Source organism: Protopterus annectens, chromosome 3.part1, assembly GCF_019279795.1.
Source record: "Protopterus annectens isolate FY-2018-M chromosome 3.part1, PAN1.0, whole genome shotgun sequence".
NCBI lineage: Eukaryota > Metazoa > Chordata > Ceratodontiformes > Protopteridae > Protopterus > Protopterus annectens.
In genome coordinates, this window is record NC_056732.1 from 1,560,643,382 (window position 1) to 1,560,669,314 (window position 25,933).

The 25,933-nt window shown below is 41.5% G+C and overlaps 1 protein-coding gene across 1 annotated transcript in view; it reads right to left on the reverse strand.

Moving 5' to 3' along the window:
- LOC122797804 (SCO-spondin-like) overlaps window positions 1–25,933 on the reverse strand; it is a 4,708,783-nt gene that overhangs the window by 556,553 nt on the left and 4,126,297 nt on the right. Inside the window, exon 98 of the mRNA XM_044066325.1 lies at window positions 22,772–22,933. Within this exon, the coding sequence (XP_043922260.1) occupies window positions 22,772–22,933 (162 nt within the window). The remainder of the gene's footprint in view (window positions 1–22,771; window positions 22,934–25,933) is intronic.

Sequence of the window (25,933 nt, forward strand, 5' to 3'; positions counted from 1 at the left end):
AAAATTCACCGTTCCGGGAGTTCGCTGTTTTAATCCTTCACTGTTATCTTGCTGTTATGCGAGTTGATGTTATGGTAAGTCAACGATTTAAAGTAGAACTGTTATGATAGCCTGGGAAATTAGCAACTAAGCCAAATTTGACTCCTCAGGCTTCATACACTCCATCAGAGCAAAACCTGAAAGCAGTCAAGCTAAGCAGGGCCAGTACAGACTCCCACAAATGGAACTTCATTCTAGACTCTTCCAAGAATTGATCCAAATGTGGAGAATGCCTCAAGTAGATCTGTTTGCTTCCTCTCACAAAAGACAACTAAAACAATTCTGTTCTGGGAGAGGCCTGGAAAACAGAGGCCTTTTCATTTACATGGATGGGAATGTTTATTTATGCTTTTACACCCTCTCCACTGATATTCAGGGTTCTTCTAAAGATCCAGAAGGACTTGCCATAAATGGTGGTGGTACCTCTCTTGTGGCCCAAGCAAAAAGAAGTTATGTACCTACCATAACGTTCCATGTTAGTTGTCTTCATCTCGCCTTCCTTCTTGCTGTTTGGGTTCACAGCCGATCCTCGGCTCCGACTCGACCATCTTCTATAGCTCGAGAGCTGTTTACTGGCTCGAGGCTACCCCTTATCCCAGAATGCCCAGCGTCAGCTACCCAGATCTCGTTTGTGATAGCGCACACTAGACATTAGTAGAGTAACCAGTTACTAAAACTGGTTGTCCAATACACCTAAAAAAGGAAAGAGTCATAAATTTACCTGGCATGTGAAGTAATAAAAGATGCTCAGCCACTGAAAACAAAAGGGAACTCCTCACAATCCTCTGGTAAGGGGGAAGGAGGGAGCGACGCAAGAAGGAAGGCGAGATGAAGACAACTAACATGGAACATTATGGTAGGTACATAACTTCTTTATTTTAAGTTATCTATCTCGCCTTCATTCTTGCTGTTTGGGACAGCGTCCCTAGCACCTAAAATCCCAGGTGGCTCATTGGAACAAACTCTTCAGAACAGTAGAACCAAAGGAAGCTCTGCTCCGGGAGACCATATCTACCTTGTAATGAGAGATAAAAGTGTGGGGGTTTGCCCAAGTGGCAGCTGCACAGATTGAGTCTATGGGCAACCTAGCCTGAAATGCTACAGAGGTGGCTAATGCTCTAGTGGAATGACCTTTTGGTTTAGCTGGTAGCTCTTTATTTCGTAATTGATAAATAAAGGCAATAGTATCGATAACCATCTGGATAAGGTCACTTTAGAAACTGGAAGACCTTGTTTGTTGAAATAACTAACTGGTCTGACTTTCTTAGTTTCTTAGTTTTATGGAGGTAAAAACGCAATTGTCTGTGTACATCCAATTGGTGGAGCTTGTATTCTGCCTTGTTGTTGTGATTAGGAAAGAAAAATGGGAGATCTATGGATTGATTTAAACTGGTCTCTGAGCAGACTTTAGGAATAAAGGATGGATTGGTTCTCAGAGAAATTCTGTCCTTGTGAAACACCAGGTAAGGAGGACGAACACATAGTGCTTGAAGTTCTGAGACACATCTAGCTGAAGAGATAGCAACCAGAAAAAGTGTCTAAGAAAGAAATTTTAAAGGACACAATGCTGCCGGTTCAAAGGGAGGCAAAATTAAGGAGGCTAAAACTAAATTGAGATCCCAAGGATGGGGAGGATCTCTGACTGGGGGTCTAAGAAGAGATTTTCCTTTCATAAAGGCTTTGCAGAGTTTATGAGACATTATGCTAGAATTAAACATACCGATATGAAAATTAGAAATGGCGGCTAGTTGTACTCTGATGGTAGTGGAAGCCGCACCAGACTGAAAAAGATGTGTTAGAAATTCAAGAATTTCATGGATTGGGGCTGAGAAAGGATCCAAATTTCTAGATTCTGCCCAGTAAGAAAACCATTTCCATTTACTAGCATACGTTTTCCTCGTAGTAGACTTATGTGAGGAAACAATAATATTACGGACTCCTAGGGAGATATTGGAAAGCCTGGCTAAGGTTGGAAGTGGAATAACCAAGCTGTGAGCTGGAGAGTTTGAAGGGATTGGTGCCACCCACCTGACTGGTGAATCAGCAGATCTGGAACCGGGTCAAGAATCCACGGATGATCCAGAAGGTGGAGGTGTAGGAACGGGAACCATATTTGTCGAGGCCAATATGGGGCAATGAGGATCATTTTGCAACCCAATGATTTTGCTTTCTGTATGAGTCTTGGAATTAGGGGAAAAGGGGGAAAAGCCTAAAAAAGTACCTGAGGCCAATCGTGGACTAGAGCATCTCTGGGTATATGACCTGGAAGAGGAAGTAGGGAGAAGTAGCTGCTGCATTTGTTGTTGAGAGGAGTGTCAAATAGGTCGCAGCAAGGCTGTCCCCATTTGTGGAAGATAAGATCCGCAACTTCCTGATTCAGAGACCACTCGTGAGGCATGAGGATAGATCTGCTGAGCCTGTCCGCTACAACGTTGGATTTCCCAGGGATGTGTGTTGCTATCAGAAAACGTTGGGAGGAAATCGCCAATTGCCACAGTCTGAGTGCTACTCGACATAAGGGGTAAGACCTGGTCCCGCCCTGTTTGCTGATGTACCACACCACTGACATGTTGTCCGTTTGGATTGCAATGGTCTCGGAAGGAAGAGAGTCTTGAAGGGCTTGCAACGCTAGGAGAACCACTCTCATTTCTACGACATTGATATGCAGATGGTACTCGTGAGGTTGCCAAGTGCCTTGGACTGTCCTGCCTAGATAATGCCCCCCCCACCCTATCAGGGAGGCGCCCATGGTCACTGTGGCTACCGGAGGGGGTTGTATGAAGGGTCTGCCCTGAATTACTAGTGGGGAGGCCATCCACCAAGAAAGGTGCCTTTTGCATGTTTCTGTGATCAGGATCATGTGAGACATGGGTAGTTCCTGGAAAGACCACTGCGTGAAAAGAAGCCACTGAAGGATTCTCATGTGGAAACGTGCTAATGGGACAAGAAGAATTGCAGCTGCCATGGAGCCTAGAGCTTGGAGGACATGTCTGACTTGAACCCTTTTCCTCTATATTAGAATTAATACTTGTTGACGAATAGTGGAAACTCTTTCCTGTGGTAATCTTGCAAACATTTCTTTTGTGTTTAATTCTGCTCCTATGTATGTAATAGACTGACAGAGCAACAAGGCAGATTTTTTGAAATTTACAGTAATGCCTAGCTGAGTGCATGATGTGATTGTATAATCCCGTGCCTCTAAGAGTTGACATCTGGTGGTAGCAGTTAGAAGCCAGTCATCTAGATAGGGAAACACCTGGAATCCTTGACGCCTCAGGTGAGCCGTGACTACTGTCATACACTTCGTGAACACCCTGGGGGGCTGAGGTGAGATCAAAGGGCACAGCTCTGAACTGGTAATGACTGGCCCCTACCAGGAAGAGAAGAAATCTCCTGGATCGTCTGTCCATCTTGATATGGTAGTACATGTCCTGAAGATCTATTGAGCACATCCAATTGTCCTGACCCAGAAAAGCAAAAATGGACTGCAGTGTCACCATCCGGAACTTTTCTTTTAGTACAGATTTGTTCAATCTGCTGAGATCCAGTATTGGTCTCCAGTCCCCTGTCTTTTTTGGTACTAAAAAGAATCATGAGTAAGTTCCGGATCCTAGTTGGTCTGCGGGGACTTCTTGAATGGCTCTTTTTTCTAGCAGTCTTGAAACTTCTGTGACTGCTTGATCCCTTAGATTGGGTGGGACATCTGGGATGGGCTTTTTCGATTCTATGGGGGATTGATGGAAGGGAATTTTGTAACCTCCGGATATGATGGATAGTACCCATCTGTCTCTATATTTTGCCAGGCTTTTGGGTACATCAAAAGTCTTCCCCCGACTGCCTCCAGAGGTGAGCAGTCGGGCAACCCTTCAGGGATGCTGGAAGGGTTTTGCGGTCCCCCTCTGCCACGAGGGTGGCGTCTGTTATTGTTGTTTCCCCCTCTGCTCCTGTGGGAAAAATCACCACGTGTGTCAGGCAAGGGTTCCTGGGATTTTCAGAACCACATCTTTCCACTCTTCTGACCCTTGGGATAAGGTCTGGAAGGAGTAGAAAAACGGACTCTCACAGCAGAGCGAGTCTTGCCTTCCTGCTCACACCTGGTCAACATGTCTTTCACCTGCGGCCCAAAGAGAAAAGAGCCATCAAAGGGAGTATTGCTGAAGGACACTCGAAAGGGTTCAGCAAATTGACACAGCCGCATCCAAGCATGTCTCCTGAGAGCCACGCCTGTCCCTGCAGCTCTGCTCACTCCACTGACTGCATAGCAAATCAGCCTCATGGAGGAGTTAACTATGGAATTAAGAGTCGCAAGTTGAGAAGCTACTTTGGCTGGTGCTCCCTCAGCTGTAGGATCTTGAAGGGTATCTCCAAGTTCTTTCAGGAGATCCCTTTGAAGACATGTAAAATGGCATAGATAATTCAGGGACCTCATTGAAAAGGTCGCTGAAGCAAACATTCGCTTTCCATATCTGTCCATCATCCGAGACTCTTTGTTCGGAGGATGAACAGATAAAGTGGTCTCTGCTAACTCTTTCTTGGTGGCTGCTGCTACCACCATGGCATCAACGGGCACACCTTTGGAGAGGAACTGCTTGTTCTGGGGGGCTGTAATGAATTTATTTGGTCTCCTCAGAGTAGGTTCCACAGAATCTGGAGCTGACCAAGCCTTTTGAGCCACTACAGACATGAGTGGATCGAAAGGAGGAGATATCCAGGAGGTGGAAGCTCGGGAACCGAATGCGTCCAGGTATACAGACTTGTCCTTGGTAGGGGCTAGGGAAGTCCAGTCCCTCCTCTGCCTAAGCATTTCAAGGATGTCCAAAAAGGAAACATCTTCAGAGGGAGACCTTGGGGACCCTTCCGATTCATCCATGTCTGTATCTAAAGTGACAGACTCAGGGGAGTCTAGGTGCTTCCTCTTGCACTTCTTCTTCTAGGGAGGCTCCTCCGAGTCATCAGGGGAGGCTTCATAAGAAGAGGGATCACCCAATGGGGTGTCCTGGGGCATAGGTTCCCTACGCTTGGGGTCTGGAGGAGGAGTAGAGGTTGGCACAGACACCACGGGGGGAGCAGCTGGCAGTACAGCTGTCTCGGGGGACAGCACACTCTGCATGACCTCGAAGGCGTCCTGACCTCTAGGCAGAGAAAGCTCCAGCTCCGAAGAAACAGGAGTTTTTCTCCGCACCGAGGGTGACGGCTCCGAGGCTGATGTTGGAGCCGAGCTCACCTGCGCTGAAGCTCCGAGGGGGAGAAGGGGATCGGACAAGGGTCTGATGCCACCCCCCCCCCCTCGGAGCTGATGAAAGAGCCTCGGCGCCCAGATCTCTCGATAGAAGGTACAATCGAGGTAATCGGAGCCGACGTCAGAACCGAAGGAGAAATGATGATCGGCACCGATGGTTCTACTGCCTGCGGATCCATTGTGTCCGGCTCCAAGCTAAAAGTAGTCGGAGGAGGAATAGAAATAGAGGCGGTTGGAGCCAATGCCTGTTGAGGTGGGCTGGACAGAATTTTTGCCAGTGCCTGTGACTTAAGCAACCTACTTACTACTCTCTCCACATCATGATCCGATAATCTAGAGGATCGAGAGGAGAGTGAAGAATGATGGCTACGTTCACTCTGTAATAAAGGTGACAGTGGTGCCGAGTGGATGGACTCCAAGGATGGTGACCTCAGTCTCTTATGGCTCTGAGATGGCTCCGAAATAGCAGATGGAGCCGATGGAGGAGTTGTCTTGTCGGTGCCAGCCGGTACCGACATACTTGGTTGGTCAAGTAATGGAGTTGGCTCCGAAGGTGCATGCCGACGGCTTGACAGACTTAGGGGATTTCACTGGCTGAGTACTTTTAGCCGGAGAATCCTGAGGCTTCAATAATCCCTGAAGGATTAATTTGTTTTTGTGCTCCTGCAGGACCCTTGGACTAAAAGCATGACATATAAAACAGGAGTCCTGCAGGTGAACAGCGCCCAAACAATAAACACAACTAGTGTGCCCATCTGTCAGAGACATTTTCTGACAGCATGAGTCACACTTTTTGAAGCCAGATACCTTAGTATCTTTAGACATTATAGAAACAACAACCACACAACAAATAATGAAAAACGATACTATAAAACAAGAACAATTAGAGGTTTTTTTTTTTTTTTTTTTTTTTTTTTTTTTTACAGTTAAAGAATAGAAGGAAAGCCTCTAATTTAAACAGCTATCCTGGTGGGGGTGGGGCTCTCTAATTTAAACGAGTTCAAGGGAACAGAAGGCCTGAGAGTTATGGAGCGACGGCCAACATAGCTAAAATACGCAAGAATGCGAAAAAAGGATAAAGGGATATTATCTATATACTAAAAAGACAATTACTTGACAAACTTTCAAGAGAAACCAACAATATATAAAATCAAAAAGATTATACTAAACCTGAGCCAGTAAGGAAGCAACCTTGCAGCTGAAGTGGCAAATGAGATCTGAGTAGCTGACACTGGGCATTCTGGGATAAGGGGTGGCCTCGAGCCAGTAAACAGCTCTCGAGCTATACAAGATGGCCGAGTCGGAGCCGATCCCAAACAGCAAGAACGAAGGCGAGATAGACAGCTTAACATCAGTGGTTCTCTCTTTTGATCAATCTGGTCAAGGGCAATTTCCTGACGGTTCCCCACAGAGTGGATTTGCAAACATAAAACAGGGGTTGTTTGATTCATCGCAACCTGAAAACTCTTCAGCTTTCTGCCTGGATGATAGAACTTCGATACCCTTCAGTCACCTTTTTTTTCTAAGGACATGCAGCAGGTACTAAAGGAGCCAAAAAAAACTGCTACTAGAAAATCATGTATGTGCAAGTGGAACAGATGTTTTTATGGGTGCAACTCAAAGACCAAGACCCTCTTCAGGCAAGGCTGTCTCTATTTACTGATTTTGGTGTGCGTCACTGTCATTTGGCCTTTCTTTTTACTCTAGCAAGGGGCATTTGTTGGCCATTTCTGCTGCCTGCTCTTAGATCCCCCCACACTTTCTAACCATTACCAATTTAAATAGTTTTTAAAAGGGATGTTGCATATTCATCCACCTAGAAAACACATGACTCATCCTTGAGATCTTAACTTTGCACTTGAAAAGCTTACTCTTTCTGCATTTTTATTTATTTATTTACATTTGTTGACCGTGAAAATCCGACTGGACACAGGTCCTTTTTCAGTGGAGGCCTGGGGAGAAAATCTCTACAATAAAGAACATTTAATTACAAGATTACTAGAAGTATAGGTAGACTGTTTGTTTAACAATAACAGTAATACAGACGTAGTTCAAGATGAATAACATATTTAGGTGAAGGACAATTGAGTTTATACTATACACTTACAACATCTATGCCATTTAAGATGGCAAGTATCCTAATAGTTAAGCTAGCAGATATTACACATGAATAACAGTACCTAAGATTACAGCTGAGATATAGGTTTAAAAGCAAAGGAGTTAGCTGTAACCAAAGATAGTTAGCAGGATGGAAGTTAGGATTAGGGTGGTTGGAGTAGAGATATTTGTGAGGGTTGTTACAAGGGCATGCCCAGTGCTATTTTAGATGAGATTTAAGTACAGCTTTGAAGTGAGTACATGATGGTACAGAGGTTATACTATGAGGGAGGGTATTCCATAACCTTTGAGTTATTCAGTTGGAGAAGAGTGCATCTCCAGCAGAGTTCTTGGCCCTGGTTAGCTGTAACTGATTTTTGTTGCTAGAGCGTAGTGGTCTGGTGGTGTGATAGGGCTGGAGGAGATTTTGGAGGGATGGGACTTTTAGAGGATGATTACTAGCTTGTGGGCAAGTGAGAGTTGGTACCATTGCAGGAGGCGAGGGAGTTCTAGCCAGCCAAGTTCAGTAAGGGAGGTACAGTGGTGACTGTGGTAGGCTGCACCAGTGGCAAACTTGGCAATTTTGTTGTAGCAAGCCTCAAGTTTATTTAATTTGCTTTGCCTTAGGTTGGTAAATATTGGAGAGGCGTACAGTAGGGAGGAGATCAGGTGGGAATTTGCAGCTGATATCGTGGCTGTTTGGTGAGGAATTGCTTATTTTTGTATAAAGCTCCTAGTTTTTTGTGTACTTTTTTATGGTTACGGAAATGTGAATGTCAAACTTCAGGTTATTGTCAATCTCAACTCCTAGTAGTTTGGTGTGGTCTGTCGGGGGGATAATGGTGTTATCATTGGCTGTAATATTAAAGTGAGGGAGGTTTAGATTGTGTTTAGCAGGTTGGAAGATGAGGAGTTTAGTTTTGTTTGGATTAAGTATTAACTGTGCATCAGATAGCCAAGTTTCAAGTGAGGAAAAAGCTTCCTGTGTGATCTTTAGAAGTTTGGGTAGGGATTGGGATGAGCAGATGATGGTGGAATCATCTGCATACTGTATGAGAGAGGCCTGTTTGGTGGCAGAGGCTAGATTGTTTGTGAAAATGGAGAAGAGTGATGCCAAACAATGGATTGCTGGTGGCCAGTCAGATAGCTCTGAAACCAGTCTGTGACTCAGAAAAAGATAGGTTATTGAGAACAGAGATGAGTTGTTTGTGTGAGACCATGTCAAATGCTTTAGCTAGGTCTAGGATAGTAGCAGAGGAGAAATACTCATTGTTTTTATGATGTAGGATTGTGTTAGTAAAAGCAAGTAAGGCAGTGGTTGTGCTGTGGTATGGCTGGAAGCCATGTTAACTGTTAGATAGGAGGTTGTTAGTAAGGAGATAGTCTAGAACTTGACAGTGAATGCATCTCTCAAGTATTTTGGAGAGTGGAGACAGAATTGCTATGGGCCGGTAACTGGTGAGTTCTGTGGAGGGCCCACCTTTGTGGAGGGGAATGATGTGGGATATTTTCCATAGTGAAGGGACATAGCATTCAGACAGAGATCGGTTGATTAAGATTGAGACTGGTAGGCTAGGGCTTCAGCTGATATTTTTAGGAATTCACTCGGAGGTTGATGGCTGCTAGTTTAGTGGGCTTTAGTTTTGACAAGAGTTTTTTATGTTGTAGGTAGGAATAGGAGAAAAAGAGAAAGTAGTGGGCAGATTACTAGGTGTAGGGGGTGGGAGGGAGGGGGGTTATGTGTCTAGCTAGTGACAGAATGGTTTGTGTGAAGTGTGTATTGAACGCGGTAGCAATATTTTTAGAGGAGTTGATTGTGTTTGATGGAGGGATACCAACATTCCCTGAGTGGAGGATGGAGTTGATGGATGGCCAGAATTGCTTGAGGTTGTACTGGGTGGAGTTAAGGGCAGACTGGTAAAATTGGATTTTGTCTTGTTTTGTTAGTTTTTGAATCTGTTACGTAATTCAAGGAATTTCTGTCTATCAGAGGGGTTTTTGGTTTTGCGCCAGTGATTCCAGGCTCTATCTCGGATTGTCATCACTGACCTAGTGGCTTTTTGTAGCCATGTGGAGGACCAGGTTTTACCTCTAGTAAGTCTTGTGGGCGCATTGGTGTTTAGGACTTCAAGGAAGGTAGTATTGAAAAATTGGACAGCATCATCTAGGTTGAGGTATTTTAGTGGAGTTCAGTTGCAATTTTTAAGGGATGAGATGAATTTGTGTGGGTTAAAGTTCACCTTAATATGTATTCACCAGTAGATAATGGGTTTAGCCTAATATACGTGTTTTTTGAGTAGGAATGTTGGGGTATGATCGCTGAGGCTATCCGCTAGGCAGCCAGCTGTATATGATTGAGGGTTCTTGCTGCCTAGTATCCAATCAAGAGTAGCATGCTTGTTGGGATTTTTATTTATTCTGGTGGGAGGCTGGATGAGTTGGGAGAAACCATGAAGGTTTAGATGGTGGGCTGGATGGTAGTTGGAACAGGATTGCCAGTCAATATTAAAATCACCTAAAATTATGGTCTTTTGGGGAAGATGGTGGTTTACCCAGCTGAGGAGGCTTTCTAGTGGAGGATTATTATGGCCAGGTGGGAAGTAGCATCCTGTTATGTTAATAGTTTTGTCTTGCTTTACTTTTAGGTTGGTACAGTTTATGTCTTCTTTGTTGATTTGAGGGGCTGATAAGTTTACGATTTGAAAGTTTAGATGCTGTTTAAACATTACAGCTACAACACCCCTTTTTGGTGCAACCGATCTGCTCTTAGTATGTCATAACCAGTAGGGAGAATTTGCTCACTGGTAATGTGAGGTTTGAGCCAGGTTTCTGTCAGAACGATAATATCTAGGGATTACAAGTCTATGTTAGTGTGGAGTTTGTGGATTTTATTGGTTATACTTCTGGTATTTAGGCTTAGGATAAGGAGTTTAGTTGGCTTTCTACTGGCTGTAATTTGAGAGAAGGTGAGGTTATTATATTGATTATTAGTGGTGGAGTTGGAGGGGCCAGGGTTTGGGTGGATGTTACCGCTGAGGGCAAGCTTCCTTATGGCTGAGGACATTAGTTTTATTAATGAGAGGATTAGTTTAGGTTTTGGGGTAACTTTTTGTTTGGGTGTAGTGGGTGATAGATAATGTGGGTGGAAGATTAGTTTGTAAAGTTTTAGGAATGTTTTTTGTTTGTGTGTTGGAGTTGATAGGTAATGTGGGTGGTGAATTGGGATGGTTATTGTGTTGGAGGTGCATGACTAGTGAGAGGGTGAGTCATGAATGGTGGTGATTGTAGTTGTGCAGTGGAAGTTATTTGGTGGGAGAATAATGGTGTTTTGGTAAGATGTAATGTGTACAAGAAGAGTGCAAGTAATGAGTATAGTCATAGTGTGATGAATTATGTTAGTAGAAGTGGAAGATTAATTGTAGGCTGCAGGTGGAGTCAGAGTTGGTGGTACTGGTGTGATTGGTTGTCAGTTTGATGGGAGGGTTTTTTGGTTAAAGTAAATGTGGGAGTAGTGGGGGCGGGTGACATTTGGGGGCAGGGAGGGGAGCAGAGCGAGTGTAGCGAGCGGAGTGGGCAGAGAACCTATTTGTTGTTCTTATCAGGGTTGTGGACTGGAAACAATCAGGCTACTAAAATAATCTGCATTGGTGGAAGGTCTGTTAGGTAACCCTGTTTTTTTACAGACTCACTTCTAATTTTACTTGTAGTTTTTTAATATAAATTAAAATACTAGTTTTGTTTATGTAGAGGCCAGATCGGGTACTTTGTTAAGGAGAAGTAAGCTCTGGGTGTTAAATGGGTTGTAAAAACAGGGATGGGTAGAATACTGGGAGAGGAAAATAAAAGAAAAAACTAAGCAGGTGTCCTTCTTGGTGAAGCGCATCAAAAGTACAAGTAATGAATAGGCAGTTTGGCAGAGATAGAGACAAAACAGTTAACTTAGGGGCTATTTCTTACTTTAAGCCAATTTACTAATATATTCACGTACATAGGTTTCTGAGGCACAGCGCAGTAAGTCCTTGAAAGTTTAGCCACAGTCCTTGGTGTACAGTCCCATGGGTAGGATTTGACCGCGTGTTTTGTAGTAGGGCAAATGGAATCCAGCAGGGTGGTTTAGTAGAAGTTTGGTTACTGAAACAGGAGAAAAGTGATACAGTCAACATGTGCAGGAAGGTATGTACCACCTTAATTAGCTTTACAGTAGGTTAAGTAGCTTTTATAAGACTTAGAGCAGAAGGCAGTAAAGACAGTTCACGTGAACATTATTCACTGTATGCAATGATCATAGCAGATACGTAGCTTTCTACAACACTTAAAACAGCAGGCGGTAAAAAAGAAAAAACAGCTCTCATAAGCATTATTCAATGGAAGCAAAGGCCAGTAAATAGCATTAAAAACACTTAAGGCAGTAAGCAGTAAAAGAGTTTTTGCAAGCGTTATTCACTGTAAGCAATGGTCACAAAATTATTGATGAGCACTTACAACTAGCTAGAAGGTGTCTAAAGGGTGTAGTTGCCTTACAGGAATTTTAGTATGTAAATTGGACTACCAATCTACTTTATCCAGTATCTTAAAATTATACAACGCTTGTATTTCCAATGCAGTTAGAACTACAATTTGAGTAGAGTTAAGTGTTTAAGGCTGTTAGTTAAGGTCGCACCTGGCTGCGGCAGTGTTACATAAAACGCTAACAGCTGAACTAGCATTTGAACTAGCTCATCAGACTGAACTTTTGTTCTTAACATGGAAGACGGGTTTGCTCATTGCTCTGACTTCTAGTAGGACAGTATCTCAATAAGAAGCACTTATGGTGAGTAAACCTTACCTCATTTTTCACAAGAACATGGTTTCTTTGAGAACAAATCCTTTGTGTATGCTTAAAGTAGTCTAAGAGTTTACTTTAAATCATACTGTTAATCTCCGTGTCTTCTTTCCTGACCCCACAGATAAAGGATAAAAGATTCTTCAAACACTGGATATCCAAAGGCAGCACAGATACTACCTAAATAAAACTTAAGACTCCAGGAAAGCTGACTGCTTGTCTTCTGTCAAGGTAAGAGGAAAGGACTAGCAATGCACACAAGTAGTTTTCTGGCCAATTCCTTCCCCATACTGACATCAACACAACTGTCCTAAACACCCACCCATGCTGTGATGTCACAGCTCCATGGTCCTTCCCCTACCCATACAGAAAGTAAAGGCTAGAAAAAGGAAACAGTATATGAGTCAAGTCTCCTCCTGTGAGCTCTCAGTCACAGCAAGTAACAGCTCAAATTACCCTTAGCACTTTGACAGCTAGGAAGTTAGGTATGAAGGGGGACGGGAGATGGGTCAAAGTAGTATAATTCAGGCTTCACAAATTACTGCAATTTAGCCATTCTAAAAAGAAGCAGGAGTAAAAATCACTTTGAAAGTCTGTTCTGTGGCATTTACACTGTTTGTGTTTTAAGTAGTCCCTGAATGGCATTAATTGTTACTTAAAAGTGACTGAAAGACAGCAGTGTATGCATATAAAATCAATGCAGTGACAGGAGCTTTAGGAAGAAAGAGGCCTGCATGACGTATTTTTTTTTACAGACAAGCACTGCATTGTGGGATACCTAGAGGGAGACTAAACAATCAGAATTATTTCAGGATGCCAGACCCCATGTGGTCAGACTCAGAAATTATGTACAAAAATATTTAAAAACCTGTAAATAATCCCAGAGTGGTGTTAAAATGTAGGAAACAACAAACCATCATGAAATAAACATGTGTTTTGAGTCAGTGGGTGTGGTTCTCCTTTAAGCACTTATTTTCATATGGGGGGTGAGTAGGTGTTAGGTCACCACTTTTGAAAAGCTGGAAGACCTTTTGGTGAGGAAACAAGCCCTTGGCACTTTGCCTAAGGACATGAGAATCTGGTTGGCAGACCGGAAGTGTAACTCTGCTGATCTGCAGAGTGCGATTCTGCAGATCAGCTGGGAGAAAAGGGGATCTCTACTTCACAAGCAGGGCATCACTGCACAAGAAGGGGATATCCAGTGTTGCACATGGATATAAGGGAACCCATGGTGGGCAGTCTAAACCACCCCAACAGAGTACACCAGTAACAGGGGAAGCCACTAGTTCACATGGTCAGGATCAAGGTTTAGATGTTTTTAAATGTAACAAGTGGGGCCATGTAACATACAGAGGTCTACAGAAGCAAGATGGGGAACAAAAGGTGGGGAAGCCAGCAAGTGGGGAAAAACAGTATGCTAGCGGTAAGTTGTCTGGAGACAGCAGGGGTACCAGACTATCACTGGAGTTTATATTCTATCTTAGTGGATGGAAAACAGGCCACTGCTAAGGGAGATACAGCCTCTGACATAACCATTGTGAAGCCTGCAGTGCCTAAAGAGGAGCAGTACTTGCGTGGGCAGTCCACTCCAATCAGAGCTTTAGGAAGGACCCCATTCCTTTGGCCAGGGTTCACCTTGACTTGAAGGGTGGAAAAGGAAGCATGCAAGTAGGCGTGTTTGAGAGTATACCTGCAGATGTCCTGATAGGGACTGATTTTGATAATGCAGTAGCTTGTGTCCAAGCAATTACATGCAGTCAGACTTTGAGATAGGCATGTGGGTCTGGTGGCCTGGGGGAGACCCAGACAGACCCCACACCTGTAGCCAGGGCTGGTGAGGAGGCTATTTCAGGGAGGGAGCTACCCTGTAGCAGTGATCCTGAAGGTGAGTAACAGCTGCTGTTAGGTACTGATGTTCCCTTGGACAGAGTCACTGCAAGAGCAGAGGTGAGTGGTAGTAACCATGCTAAAACTGAGGCATCGCTGTCATAGGATACCAGACTTCCAGTGGAAATTGAGCTGGGAAGGGTCACAAAGATAGAGTTGAGTTCAGCTCTTGGACCCCACACTAAGAGACCTGAGGGAGGCAGCTAGGGAGGCACTTGATCTTCAAGGAAAAGGGGAGTCTGTATACTGGGACAAAGGGTTACTATATACAGAATGGACCCCCTAAGGGTGGGCAAGAGGGTGAGGTAGTACAGCAGTTGGTAGTGCCCACAGCCTACCATCTGGCACTTCTAGCCATAGAGCATGACATTCTGTTTGCAGGTCATATTGGCATAAAGCATACCAAGAGACATATTATGCAGAACCTTTTTTAGCCTGAGATTGCAATGGATCCAACAGGGTACTGCAGGACCTGTGAAGAGTGCCAAAAAGTAGGCAAGGCAGGAGACAAAGTCAAAACTCCTTAGATGCCTTTGCATGTGATTGAGGAGCCATTTCAGAGGGTAACTATGGATATTATGGGGCCTCTGAGAAACCCAAGTTCCACAGAGAAGAAGTATATCCTGGTAGTAGTAGATTATGCTACTAGACACCCTGAGGTGGTGGCTCAGTCCTCCAATGAGGCAAAGAAGATGGCAAATGCACTGTTAAGAGATTTTCAATAGGGTAGGTTTTCTGAGAGAACTACTGACTGACACAGATGCCAATTTCATGTCAGGCCTGCTGGCTTGTCTGTGGGACTGCTGTGGGGTGAAGTGCCTAAAGACCCCTACCATCCCCAGATTAATAGTCTTGTGGTAAGCTTAAACTGTACACTAAAGGCCATCATAGGGGCATTTGCAGACCAGTTTAACAGAGAGTGGGACAAATATTTTCCCCATCTGCTCTTTGCATAGAGAAAGGTACCCCAGGAATCCACAAGTTTTTCACCCTTTGAGTTGTTGTATGGGCCTAGAGTGAGGAAGCGTTTAAATCTGATTTGTTATGAGTGTGAGGTTGAGTGTGAATGCCACAAGAAGTCTGTTGTGGCATATGTCCTAAACCTCAGGACAAGGCTTATGGAGCTCATGGGCTTGTCCCAGAAGAACCTGCAAGGGGCTCACCAGCAGAAAAAGTCTGGTATGACAGGAATGCTCGAGCCCAAGAGTATGCTGTGGGACAGCGGGGTATTGTGCTCATTCCTGTCAGACACAGTAAGCTGCAGCCAGCTTGGGAAGGAACCTTCAAAGAGGTAAGGAAAGTCAGTGATGGTTACTACATGGTAGAACTGCTAGGCAAGAGGCAGGGGTACAAACTGTACCATGTTAACATGATGAAGCCTCACCATGGTAGGAATGCCCTGGTGCTGAGTATTTTCAGTAAGTATCAGGAGTTTGAGGGGAATGTATAGTTACACTGAGCCAGCTAGCAAAGTGTCAAGTTACTAAGGTGCAGCCTAGGGTTGTAGGCATATGACATGGCAATGCAACACTGTAGCGGGGTCAGGAATACCAATGCAGATGGATTCTCAAGACAGGGCATGGGCTAAAGTATTCCCAGAGAGGCTCATTCCTCTCTTGAGTCTTCAAAGGGTGAAGAGATATGATGATGTGAGGTATTGCCAGCTATGCTAGGGGAAGTAGGGGCTGTGAATGTGTAACATATGCCAGCATAGCTAGCTGGAGTTTTCTAAAGAATTATTATGTCATTTGTATATAAAACTAATTTGTACAAGTGCTTGTGTTGAAAATGTATGTGTGAAGCTTGTTTTGTTAAAAAATGCACCAAAAGGATAGTCTAGTGCTGCAGAGGTAGCATTGTTGCCTCACAGCAAGAGGTTCTCCTGTTCAATTCTTGTATGGGGTGCCTTCTGTGCAGAGTCTGCATGTCCTCAAAGCGTTTGTGTGGGTTTTCTCAGGGTACTCCGGTTTCCTCCCATGTTACAAAGACATGAGTCTGAAGCATTTCTCCCTAGCCTCCGCTGAAAATTGGCTTTGTTCCAAGTCTGACCTTCCTTGTTAACAAATAATAAATAAAATAAATAAATAAAAAGTGGGTCCTGCTGGACAGAAAAGAAATACAGCTGGATATCAGACTGTATTGTAACTGTTCAAATTAATATACTGTAACAGAGGACACTGAAAAAAGAGGTTAATCTAAGTCCAGCTAACTTTGAAAAATAGTCTGAAATTAAATTAACTGCCTTAGGCCATAAAGATTATATCTTGCAGTTCTGATTGCAGCCAGAGACAAAATGTCTGTGAAAACCAGGACTATGAATCCTACTGTGTTGTCTGTAGGGGTGATCTTATTGTTAATCTGGAAGAGTGCAAGTTTTTGAAATGGTTTTATAGCATCCAGATGCTATAACACATCTTAGCAAAGCTCTATGTGTGTGCATGGTAACACATATGTGCAAAATTCTGGCTCAGTTTCTAGTAAAGGGGGTAGTGCGGGAACCAGAAGTCAAGTGACCAGATGTATGTGATGTCATTCTGTAATCCAGCACTGAAACTATGTTTTAATACTAGATGAGGCCGAAGTCTCAGGGAAGTCTGTTTTTGAAACCTGACAAAGGAGGATGACTCACCCACTTCATCTTGCCTTGCTCTAGTAAGTGAACTAGGGGACAGTAATTCTTTAGATCAGTTAGGAAAATATAGTGAGATTAAGTATTGTTTTTCTGTATCTGTGTGAATCTTTCCATCTGTGCTATTTTTAATATTTCCTCTGACTGAAACTCTGGTGTTTATTTTAAATGGATATTTACTAGTTTCATGTTCTTTTATTATTTATTATTATTTATTTAAACTTTTCATTAGGTTGGCCTTTTAGAGAATATTTTAACCTTTGATAGTGCTTATATTTATTTGGTGACACTGTGGCCACTCCTGAAATCCTTGCTAAATTGATCAAACACTACCATTTGTATTATTATTACTTTTACTCAATATAACTGGGTACCCTGGTAACAGCCTTAGAGTAGCAGGCTTTACAGTGTTCTGGTAGCAGTGCCTACCTTATAAGCTGGGCAAAGGGGGCATAGCTGGTAAATCTGTGTCAGTCGTTTCCCAGGTATGTGTGTGAAATTAAATATCAAAGTGTGCATGTGTGTGTGTGCGTGTGTGTGTGTGTGTGTGTGTGTGTATGCGTGTGTGTGTGTCAGTTAATTGGAGCAGGGACACAGAGCGCAGGTTTAAAGAGATGGTGATGGAGGACTTAGCAAACATAGTTGAAGACTCATCTCTATGGCTGTGGTCAGTGAGGAGTCTTATTTGGGGCATGGTGAGAGAGAGGAAAACCCAGCCCCAGGATGGGAGTGTGTTCCCTGTGTGCACTTAAGGGAAATTGTGTTTGGTGCAGAGGGCTGCATCTGGAAATACTGTGTGTATCTATTTGTGTTTTCATGGTGAAGATTGAAAGTCCTTGATCACTGGCCCAGAGGAGGGATGTCATAGATACCATGACCCATATTAAGCAGCAGCTGGAGGAAATGTGTTAAAAAGTGTAACCGATGCTTAAGCAGTCAGGTCAACTAGAATTAAATTATCTAGCTGAAAAGGATAAAATGAGAAGTTTGTTTTCCTAAGTGCATTTTGATGCCATGCCTATCAACCATCATGTCTCTTGAGTATCTGCCCCAGCCATTTTTCCTCTGTCATGAGCCCCAGGGAGGCAAGAGCAGGCTGGGGACCATTATAGAGACAGCCATTGTGGTGGTCTGTGCCTTTGCCAAGATTAAGGTAATGAAGGTGTATTTGTATGGCTATAGCATCACCTATGGTGGCTGATATGAGTAGCTTTGTAACTGTAATGATGTCTTATGCCCTTCCCTTGAGGTATGCATGCTCCAATACACATGCCCTTTAGGAACTACCATTGATGTCTTGGAACTGCCAATTCTGCATCCCCCAGTCCTGAAGTTATGCAAGTTTTCACTTTTACAGGAATGGGTTTTCTGACCAGAACCACCATCATCCCTCCCACAGGACGGGCAAGCTGTCTAAAGATGCACATTCCCACAATCCCTTGCCTAACTTGTCTACCACCACAGCTGCTATCTGAAGTTGGGCAGTCTGAATCATAGTAGTGGCTTTATCCCACTATATACCACAGTGCAAGACTAAAAATGAGAAGGGTTAATCTGCACATTTATGGGGTTTTGAAAGGTGAGTAAAATATGGATTAATGTATAACATTAATAGTAAGATGACAAAACACCCTTGTTTTGCCACATACTCACTGGGTGTTGAATCAGCTAAAATACTTATTACTGGAGTCTTTTTAAGGGAAACCTAAGTAAATGTTGGTGATTTTTTTTTTCAAAATGTTATAAGAAAAGTACAGTTCTGTGATCTAACTTAGTATAGCAGTAGATGTTCAAATACAGTAGTAGCCAAAACTATATGGTACATATCCTGACAAGGATCAGACGTCTGATCAGTCTACAAAGCTTTGAGCATCTACCCATAGCACAAAATATGTGATGTTATATAAGACGGGCATACAGACATGTCACACAAAAAAGCTGTCTTGCCCAAAGGGAAGGCTGAAGCTCTACAATAAGTTAGTTAAAATCATTAGAGAGCATCATATCATGTTATAATGACAACGTTAAAGTAGGGTACCCCACCCCAACCTGGGAAGAGAATGAAAAAGGGGTGGGTGGAAGGGTGCTAAAACTGAAATATTGATCTATATGAACATCTACTACTATGGTAAGTTGACATACACTACAGTATTATGTTTTTATTACATCACTGTTGTGGTAGTTATGACTATATGTAATAGTTGCTATAGCATAAGAGGAATAGGTACATGGAAAAAGTCCTAGCTTAGAAGTCCATATAGCATGGTTTCACAAATCCTTCTCTGGCTCTGGAGGCCCTCTCTAGTTTACTGCTTAGTATTACAGAAGATTGAGTAGCTGCCTCCAGCACAGACCTAGAGTTCACCCCTTTCCAAAAAAAGCCTCAGACGTAGCCATACCTTGGTAGATTGAACTTTGACTTTTTCAGTGAGGCATTTACCATAGTGACAGTAACAAGACTAGATCATCGGGGAGAGGTATCTGTAAATGTTTTGTTTAAATACTGACTTTTCTTTCTTTCTTTTCCCATCAGTTGGCTAGATTTCCTAAAACTTTCAGTCCTGTTCAAGTAAAATCTCAACTGTTTAAGAATATCCTTACAATGCAGGTTTCTTTCTCCTCTGTTTTCAGGATCAGGGTAGAGAACAGGGAGATGAATGGTCTTATTTTTTCAAAGTAAATTCATTCAGACAACATTTGGAATAAAGGAAGGACTGTTAAGATTTACTCTGTTCCTGTGGGAAGTCACACAAGGCTGAATACACATTGGGGCCTGTAATTCAGATACCCATCTAAATGACATCAGAGCAACGGCAAAACAGTCTTCCAAGTGAAAAATAAAAAAAATAAAAAGAAGAGCCTGCTGAAGGCTCAAAAGGGGGGAGAATTAACTTATACAATACAAAATTAAGATTGCAAGGAGGTCGCACTTTTTTTCTAAGTGGTCTAATACATAAAAAAAAAAATTTTCAAAAACTGTTTCACTTATAATAGGAAAGAAAGGTAGGGATCCAAACATAGACAAGCAGAAATAGCTGAGAGGTGTACATTTTTCAAGGTGTACACTAAGCCTGAGTTGATCAATTCACATAGGTACTGAAGAACTAGAACAGCCTCCATTTGGGATAGCTCTTGTTCTCTTTTATGGCACTTACTAAAAAACCTTCTCAATTTGGCTATGTATAATTTTCTAGTAGCAGATTTTCTAGACTCCTTTGATACCTGCTGTACATCCTCAGGAAACGATGCCAAAATGGGATCAAAAATCTATTACCTATACTGTCATGTGAAGATTTTGAAAGTTGGGATGGATTAGGAATCCCTTGTCCTGTGTGAGTAGATTAACTCTGTGATGAAGATTTTGGTAAATGCCTATGGCCAGATGCAAGGAAAGAAAGAACTAGTGTTGTCTGGGCCAAAAGGAAGTTACCAGAAGCATCTCTTGCAAGTCAATCTTCATTTTTGGAAGAACTGTGGGTATCAGATGTAAGGGAGAAGATGTAGAAGAACATTACCATCCTTGGGAAAAGACAATGTATTGGTACTTACGTATTATCGCAACCACATTCCAAACAGGAAAAATGTATGTTTTCCAAGCCGTAGTTGTGCCGATCAATGTAGTCAAATGTTTGTAATGACGAGAATATAACACTCCTTACTACTTCTTTCTACCCAATAAATATATTTAGTTTTTCTGGTTTTCTTGAGGGTAGTCAGGTGGAGAAAGATGTAAGCGTGAGTGTTGTAACACCCTAACAACTTTTTCCCATTCATCCATACTACCTGTTTCAACCAACAACTTTTTAAATCCATGACATCAGTTACACAGACTTTTACATTTTTATACAGATAAGTAGCTCATCAGTTCCTAACTTTTCTGGTGAAATCCCAGTCTGCTATCCTTCATGACATTTATGTGACTGCAAGCCTTTTTTTTGCACCAACTAAGTTTATAACGCCAGTGTTTAAACATTTTTCCCATGCCGTTTTTGCCTTTCTGTGTAACTGTTTAACAAAGCTGGTGAGATCTGTCTAGTAACAACATCAAAACATGGCAAAACTTTATGAGGGTATGATGAACCAGAAATTAAATCACTTTGGCTAAAAGCATTTACAGAAGAGGTTTTGAAATGAATTACAGTTAAGACACATACATATTCTAATATCAACTGCTACAATTACAATATCAGGTAGTGACGCTAGTTGTGATAATATGTAAGTACCAATGTATCTATTTTCCAAACTTTTTTGCAAGGTGCCCTGGAGCAGAACTGATTTTAATATCTGCTGAGACAGGAGACAAGTAGCCATACGTGGGGAGTTCTCCACACGTGGACAATTTCCTGGAAGCAGTAACATCCATTCATGACAGTCTATCTTGGTTCATGTTCAGAGTGTTTGCTATTATGCTTTGTTTTGAATGTAAGTAGCCTGCAAAGTAAGATTGTTCTGTTTTGCCAGTTCTGATGCAATCATGGCTAGCCTGCAGAGGGGAGATGACTTTGTTTCCCCTCTGTTTCTTTATATACCAAATCACTGTGGTGTTGTCTGTTATCACTAACAGGTGAGATCCAAATCTGGTTTAGAGCTATGATAGCTTTTAATTGACATCCTTCCTTTAAGATGTATGTGTTTTTTTCAGAAATGGAGCTCCCAAATGTCCTGGACCTTGATACCTAGAGAAACTGTCTTCCATGCAAAGTCTGATGCATCTGGGCTTAGCAAGACCTGACTAACCCATCAGAGGTTCCTTCTTGATTAATTTTTGCACTGTAATTTTAAAAGTCAAGAGATGAAAATGCTAGACCCATATCAGTTTGAGGAACTGTTAGATTTTTATCATGTTGAGTTTGTTACATACGATCATTAGAATGGATAAAATCACAAAACCCAAAATTTTCAATGATTTATAAGACTAGACCTCTGACTGATAAAAATAGCCACTATTTGATAAGTTACAGTATACAAAATATTATAAAAATGCTACCAGCTTGATTTGTAGGGTCAGCGTATATTTTAAAAACAAAGCTATACAACTTTTTTCTTTACACTGTTAAAAATTAATAAACCTCCCATACTGGTTATTAATACAATGGGTTGTGTTCAGTTGTCATAGTGAATGTGTGTGTGTGTGTGTGTGCGTGGGGGGGAGGTTGGGGGTTAGCATAAACTTTCAGAATTTAAGACAGGGAACATTATATGAATATTTCTTGCTTTTGCTTTAGAAAATGTTTATAAAGCTTCAATTGGTGTTCTCAAAGTCAACGTTCATATTCAGATTGTCTAAAAGAATTCAGTGCATTTCCACATATTGCATATCCTAATTCTTATTTTCCATCCCCTGCTTCCTCTCTATCTACCCTCTTGAACTCATCTGTTCTACTTCAAGAAATTGAAAGCTGTAGACATTACAACACTATCTGAACATCTTCCATTGGATGCCTTCACTGAGTCTGATAACCTAATAGCTTGGTTCATATACCATGGTAAAGAATTCAGTAATCTTTCACTACTCCATATTGTAGTTTGTTTGTTTAGTGAGTTAGTTTGTTAACCATCATTACCCAACTGAGAAAACTGTACATTTTCTGTGGTGTCCCTGACAGAAAAACTCCACAATAAAAGTACAAATCCAGAATTTGTTTTAGATGAAGCAAACAGACTATGTAACTCTATATACAACAATACAAAAATACAAAAATGTGCTAAAATTCTTTACAGAGCATTATTTATATGAATATTAACATTTATAATCAGTAGAAGAGAAAATGTTCATATCTAGTCTAGAAAACATTAGCATGTGCTGGGTATTCAGACAAAAGAAAGAAGAATTTTTGTAAGGACTGAATATATTTAATTTCAAGTTCCAAAAGTAATAAAAGTTAACACACACAACTTTAAATGATGGAAGCTGAAAGTGTTAAAGAAAACTTACAAGGAAAATGCAAAGTACCACTCATTTATGTTGTGCAAAAACAAACTTATGTGAAGGACTATGTCATCTCCATGATTTTGTCAAGATAAAAAACAAAGCAGTAATGGTGGTGAAAATCATTACCTGGACAGAGTGCTGTATTGCAGCTCTCAGACTGGAGCCATGGATCTTTGCATAGTTTGCTGCCATCCTCATGTTGAGGATGTCGTTCTCTTATACGGAATCCTCCACTGCAAGGCTGCCGGCATGGACTCCAGATGCCCCATTCACTCCATTGGCAAAAATCTGCAAAGCAGTAATGCAATATATTCTTAGCATAGTAAAAGAACATTAAAACAAGAAAAAAGGGCAAAAAAAAACATTGTCTTACTTCGTGAAAATTCACATTGAATCAAACATACTGTTAAGATTTTTTTAATGGATAACTGCATCCAAATGTCATTTTTTTTCTTCTCAATAAGTACTTTTCTTAAACTTTAATTTAGCCACAGACTGTCACACTGAAATACTGAAACAGTATGTTTACTAATTTATGCCTGATGCTGTTTCTGCAGTTTCTCTGTATACTGGGTAGCTACAGCTCAGAGTTTTACAGCCTTAAGAAAGAATAAATGTGTAAATCACTGATTTTGGGTATAGGACAATGGAAAATCTTAAGCCTAGCTTCTAACTGCAGACAACCTTTCTATGTATATGTACTGTCAGTCACAGATGTCCAGCTTTTTATGTCAACTAGAAGAAGTGGTTTGAAACAGAAATTATGATCAGAATGAAAGCATTAAAGTAACTTATGTTTTGAAGTCTAACATTCACATATGTAAAAGATAGCTACGAAAAAAAAATCAAAGAAAGTCACAGCAAAATACAGCTAATGCTCTTGTTTGAGAATAAAAGGAAATCATGGTAGTCTCAGTGTAAGCCATTGGACAGATATTACCACACTGAATGTTCTTTTCACTGTGAAATCAGGGGCTTCCACTATGAGTGGACAAAAGTGAATGTACTGAGGATCAAAATCCCCAAATTGCATTCACCAAAAAATCCTCTCAGTCCTCTTCATAAATACCAATGACATGGTCGCACCAACTTAAAGAAGGGCAAAATTCCACCAATAAGGGTATCACTTCCAGCAACACATTGATTCCCTGGTAAATAATGAAGGATTAATGTCAGTCAGTGATGCCAGATGGTCATTTATAGATTAATGTGCAAAACCTCAGCAATAGCATGCAATAACTGTGAATGTATTTCATAAATTCAGCTGCGATAAGGACCATCTTCATCCTTGTATGGATGACTTGTTCACAGTTCTGCCTCGGTGGTCTCAAACTGCTTACACATTCTAGAGACAGATACATTCCTAGTAGTAGCATAACTCTGGTATGGATCATACCATTACTGCATAGTTAGATTTATCCTTCCTCTATATCACAACAAAGAAATTGCCCAAAAATACCTCTGTTAGGACTTCTAAGTTTTTTTTATGAATAGCTTGTGCTCTTTACTGTATGCATACACACCATTAAATATAATCGTAAAATAAGTGTGGTGATGTTGAACTAACGAAGGTACTTAGGATTATTTTTTTTAACTAAAAAGACTTGGATTTGGACTGCCTGTCGCAGTCACCATTGACTCTGTGTGTGTATCTTTCTCTCTCTTGCAGAAGCACACCATGCACACACACGCACACACACACACATGCACACACACACTCGCACACACACACACACACACACACACATGCACGCGCACACACACACACACACACGCACACACGTGCACACACACACACACGTACACACACACGGACACACACATACACGTACACACACGTACACACACACACACACACACACACACACACACACACACACACGTACAAACACTCATATACACACACACACACACATACATACACACACAGATACATATGCTTTTCTTTTTTATTTACCTTTTCTTTTAATTTTACACTTGTTAAACAGCAAAGTGCTGTTTCATGAATATAAAAAAAAATACAGCTTCCATTTACATTTTCAATATCTAAGCTTCACTGCAGCTTAACATGCTGTCCTAAAGTGGCAGAATAATTTTTCAGTGGGCAATGCCTGCACCTTAATGCCCTGCTGGAGATCATTTGCAGTCCAAGCAGGTGAGGTACAGGTCTCCCATTCTTTAAAGAACCATAGCATAACAATTTTAGAGAGAAGATGACTTCAGGAATATATATATATATATATATATATATATATATATATATATATATATATATATATATATATACATACATACATACACCCCCCCACTGCAAACTATCCTTTGCATGCTAACTCACTGTGTGCTCGGACCAAACCAATTATAAAAAACTAAAAGAAGTCCAGCACCACATATCCATACATTTTTTTTTTTTTGTAATTGGTTTGGTCCAAGCAGACAGTGTGTTCGGATGCACCGGATAGTTTGCAGTGGGAGATAGTGGAGCTGAGTGCTACTACACCTGATTTAGTAACTTTACTACTACGAGTGGATTTCTAGCAGAATGGCAGAGGATGATTTACGTTCCTTTATCGGAAATCTTTCGGCTTATAAAGAAGACGTTAGATGGATAGAGGGTTTTCAGGGCAGCAACCGGAAAGAGGATATTGTAGAGGTGAGTCTCACTTCTGACATGGAAAATATGTTCAAGGAACTAGGAGTATCTACAAGGAAATTTCTATCAACAATATGGCATATTAAGCTATTAAGGGCCTATTTGGAAGCCAGACTAGCACCATGAGGCCTTAGGGTGTATATGGAACCCCAAATGGGTAAGGATGATAAAGACTTTATGTTAAAATGGCGTACTATCCAGAATGTGACATCAAAATTGTTTAGAGAATTGTTGATTTCTTTCTATGAAAATACTTTGGGCGAAGTTCAGAAAAGGGTGGATTTTTGCTCAGAGTCTATTCAGTGTTTTGAGCATCAGGCAGATTATAAATGCTTGTATGAGAAATACATTGAGGAAATGGGTGCATTTGAAAGTGAGGTGAAAACAAGGAAACTTAAAAAATTCAATAGAGACTTAAATGAGAATGATAGGATGTTTGCTTGGAAACAGATGAAACGAACAGTTAGATTTTCTGAGACTATCAACAAACCAACTAAAGCTAAAAGAAAGAGGGACTGTTCTATTCCGAAATCTACTCGTAATATTGGCTTTGTTATTGATTCTAGTATGTCCAAAATTTCTTCTGATGCACCCAGTATGGACACTGACAATGAGCTTATGGATATTGTGGAAAT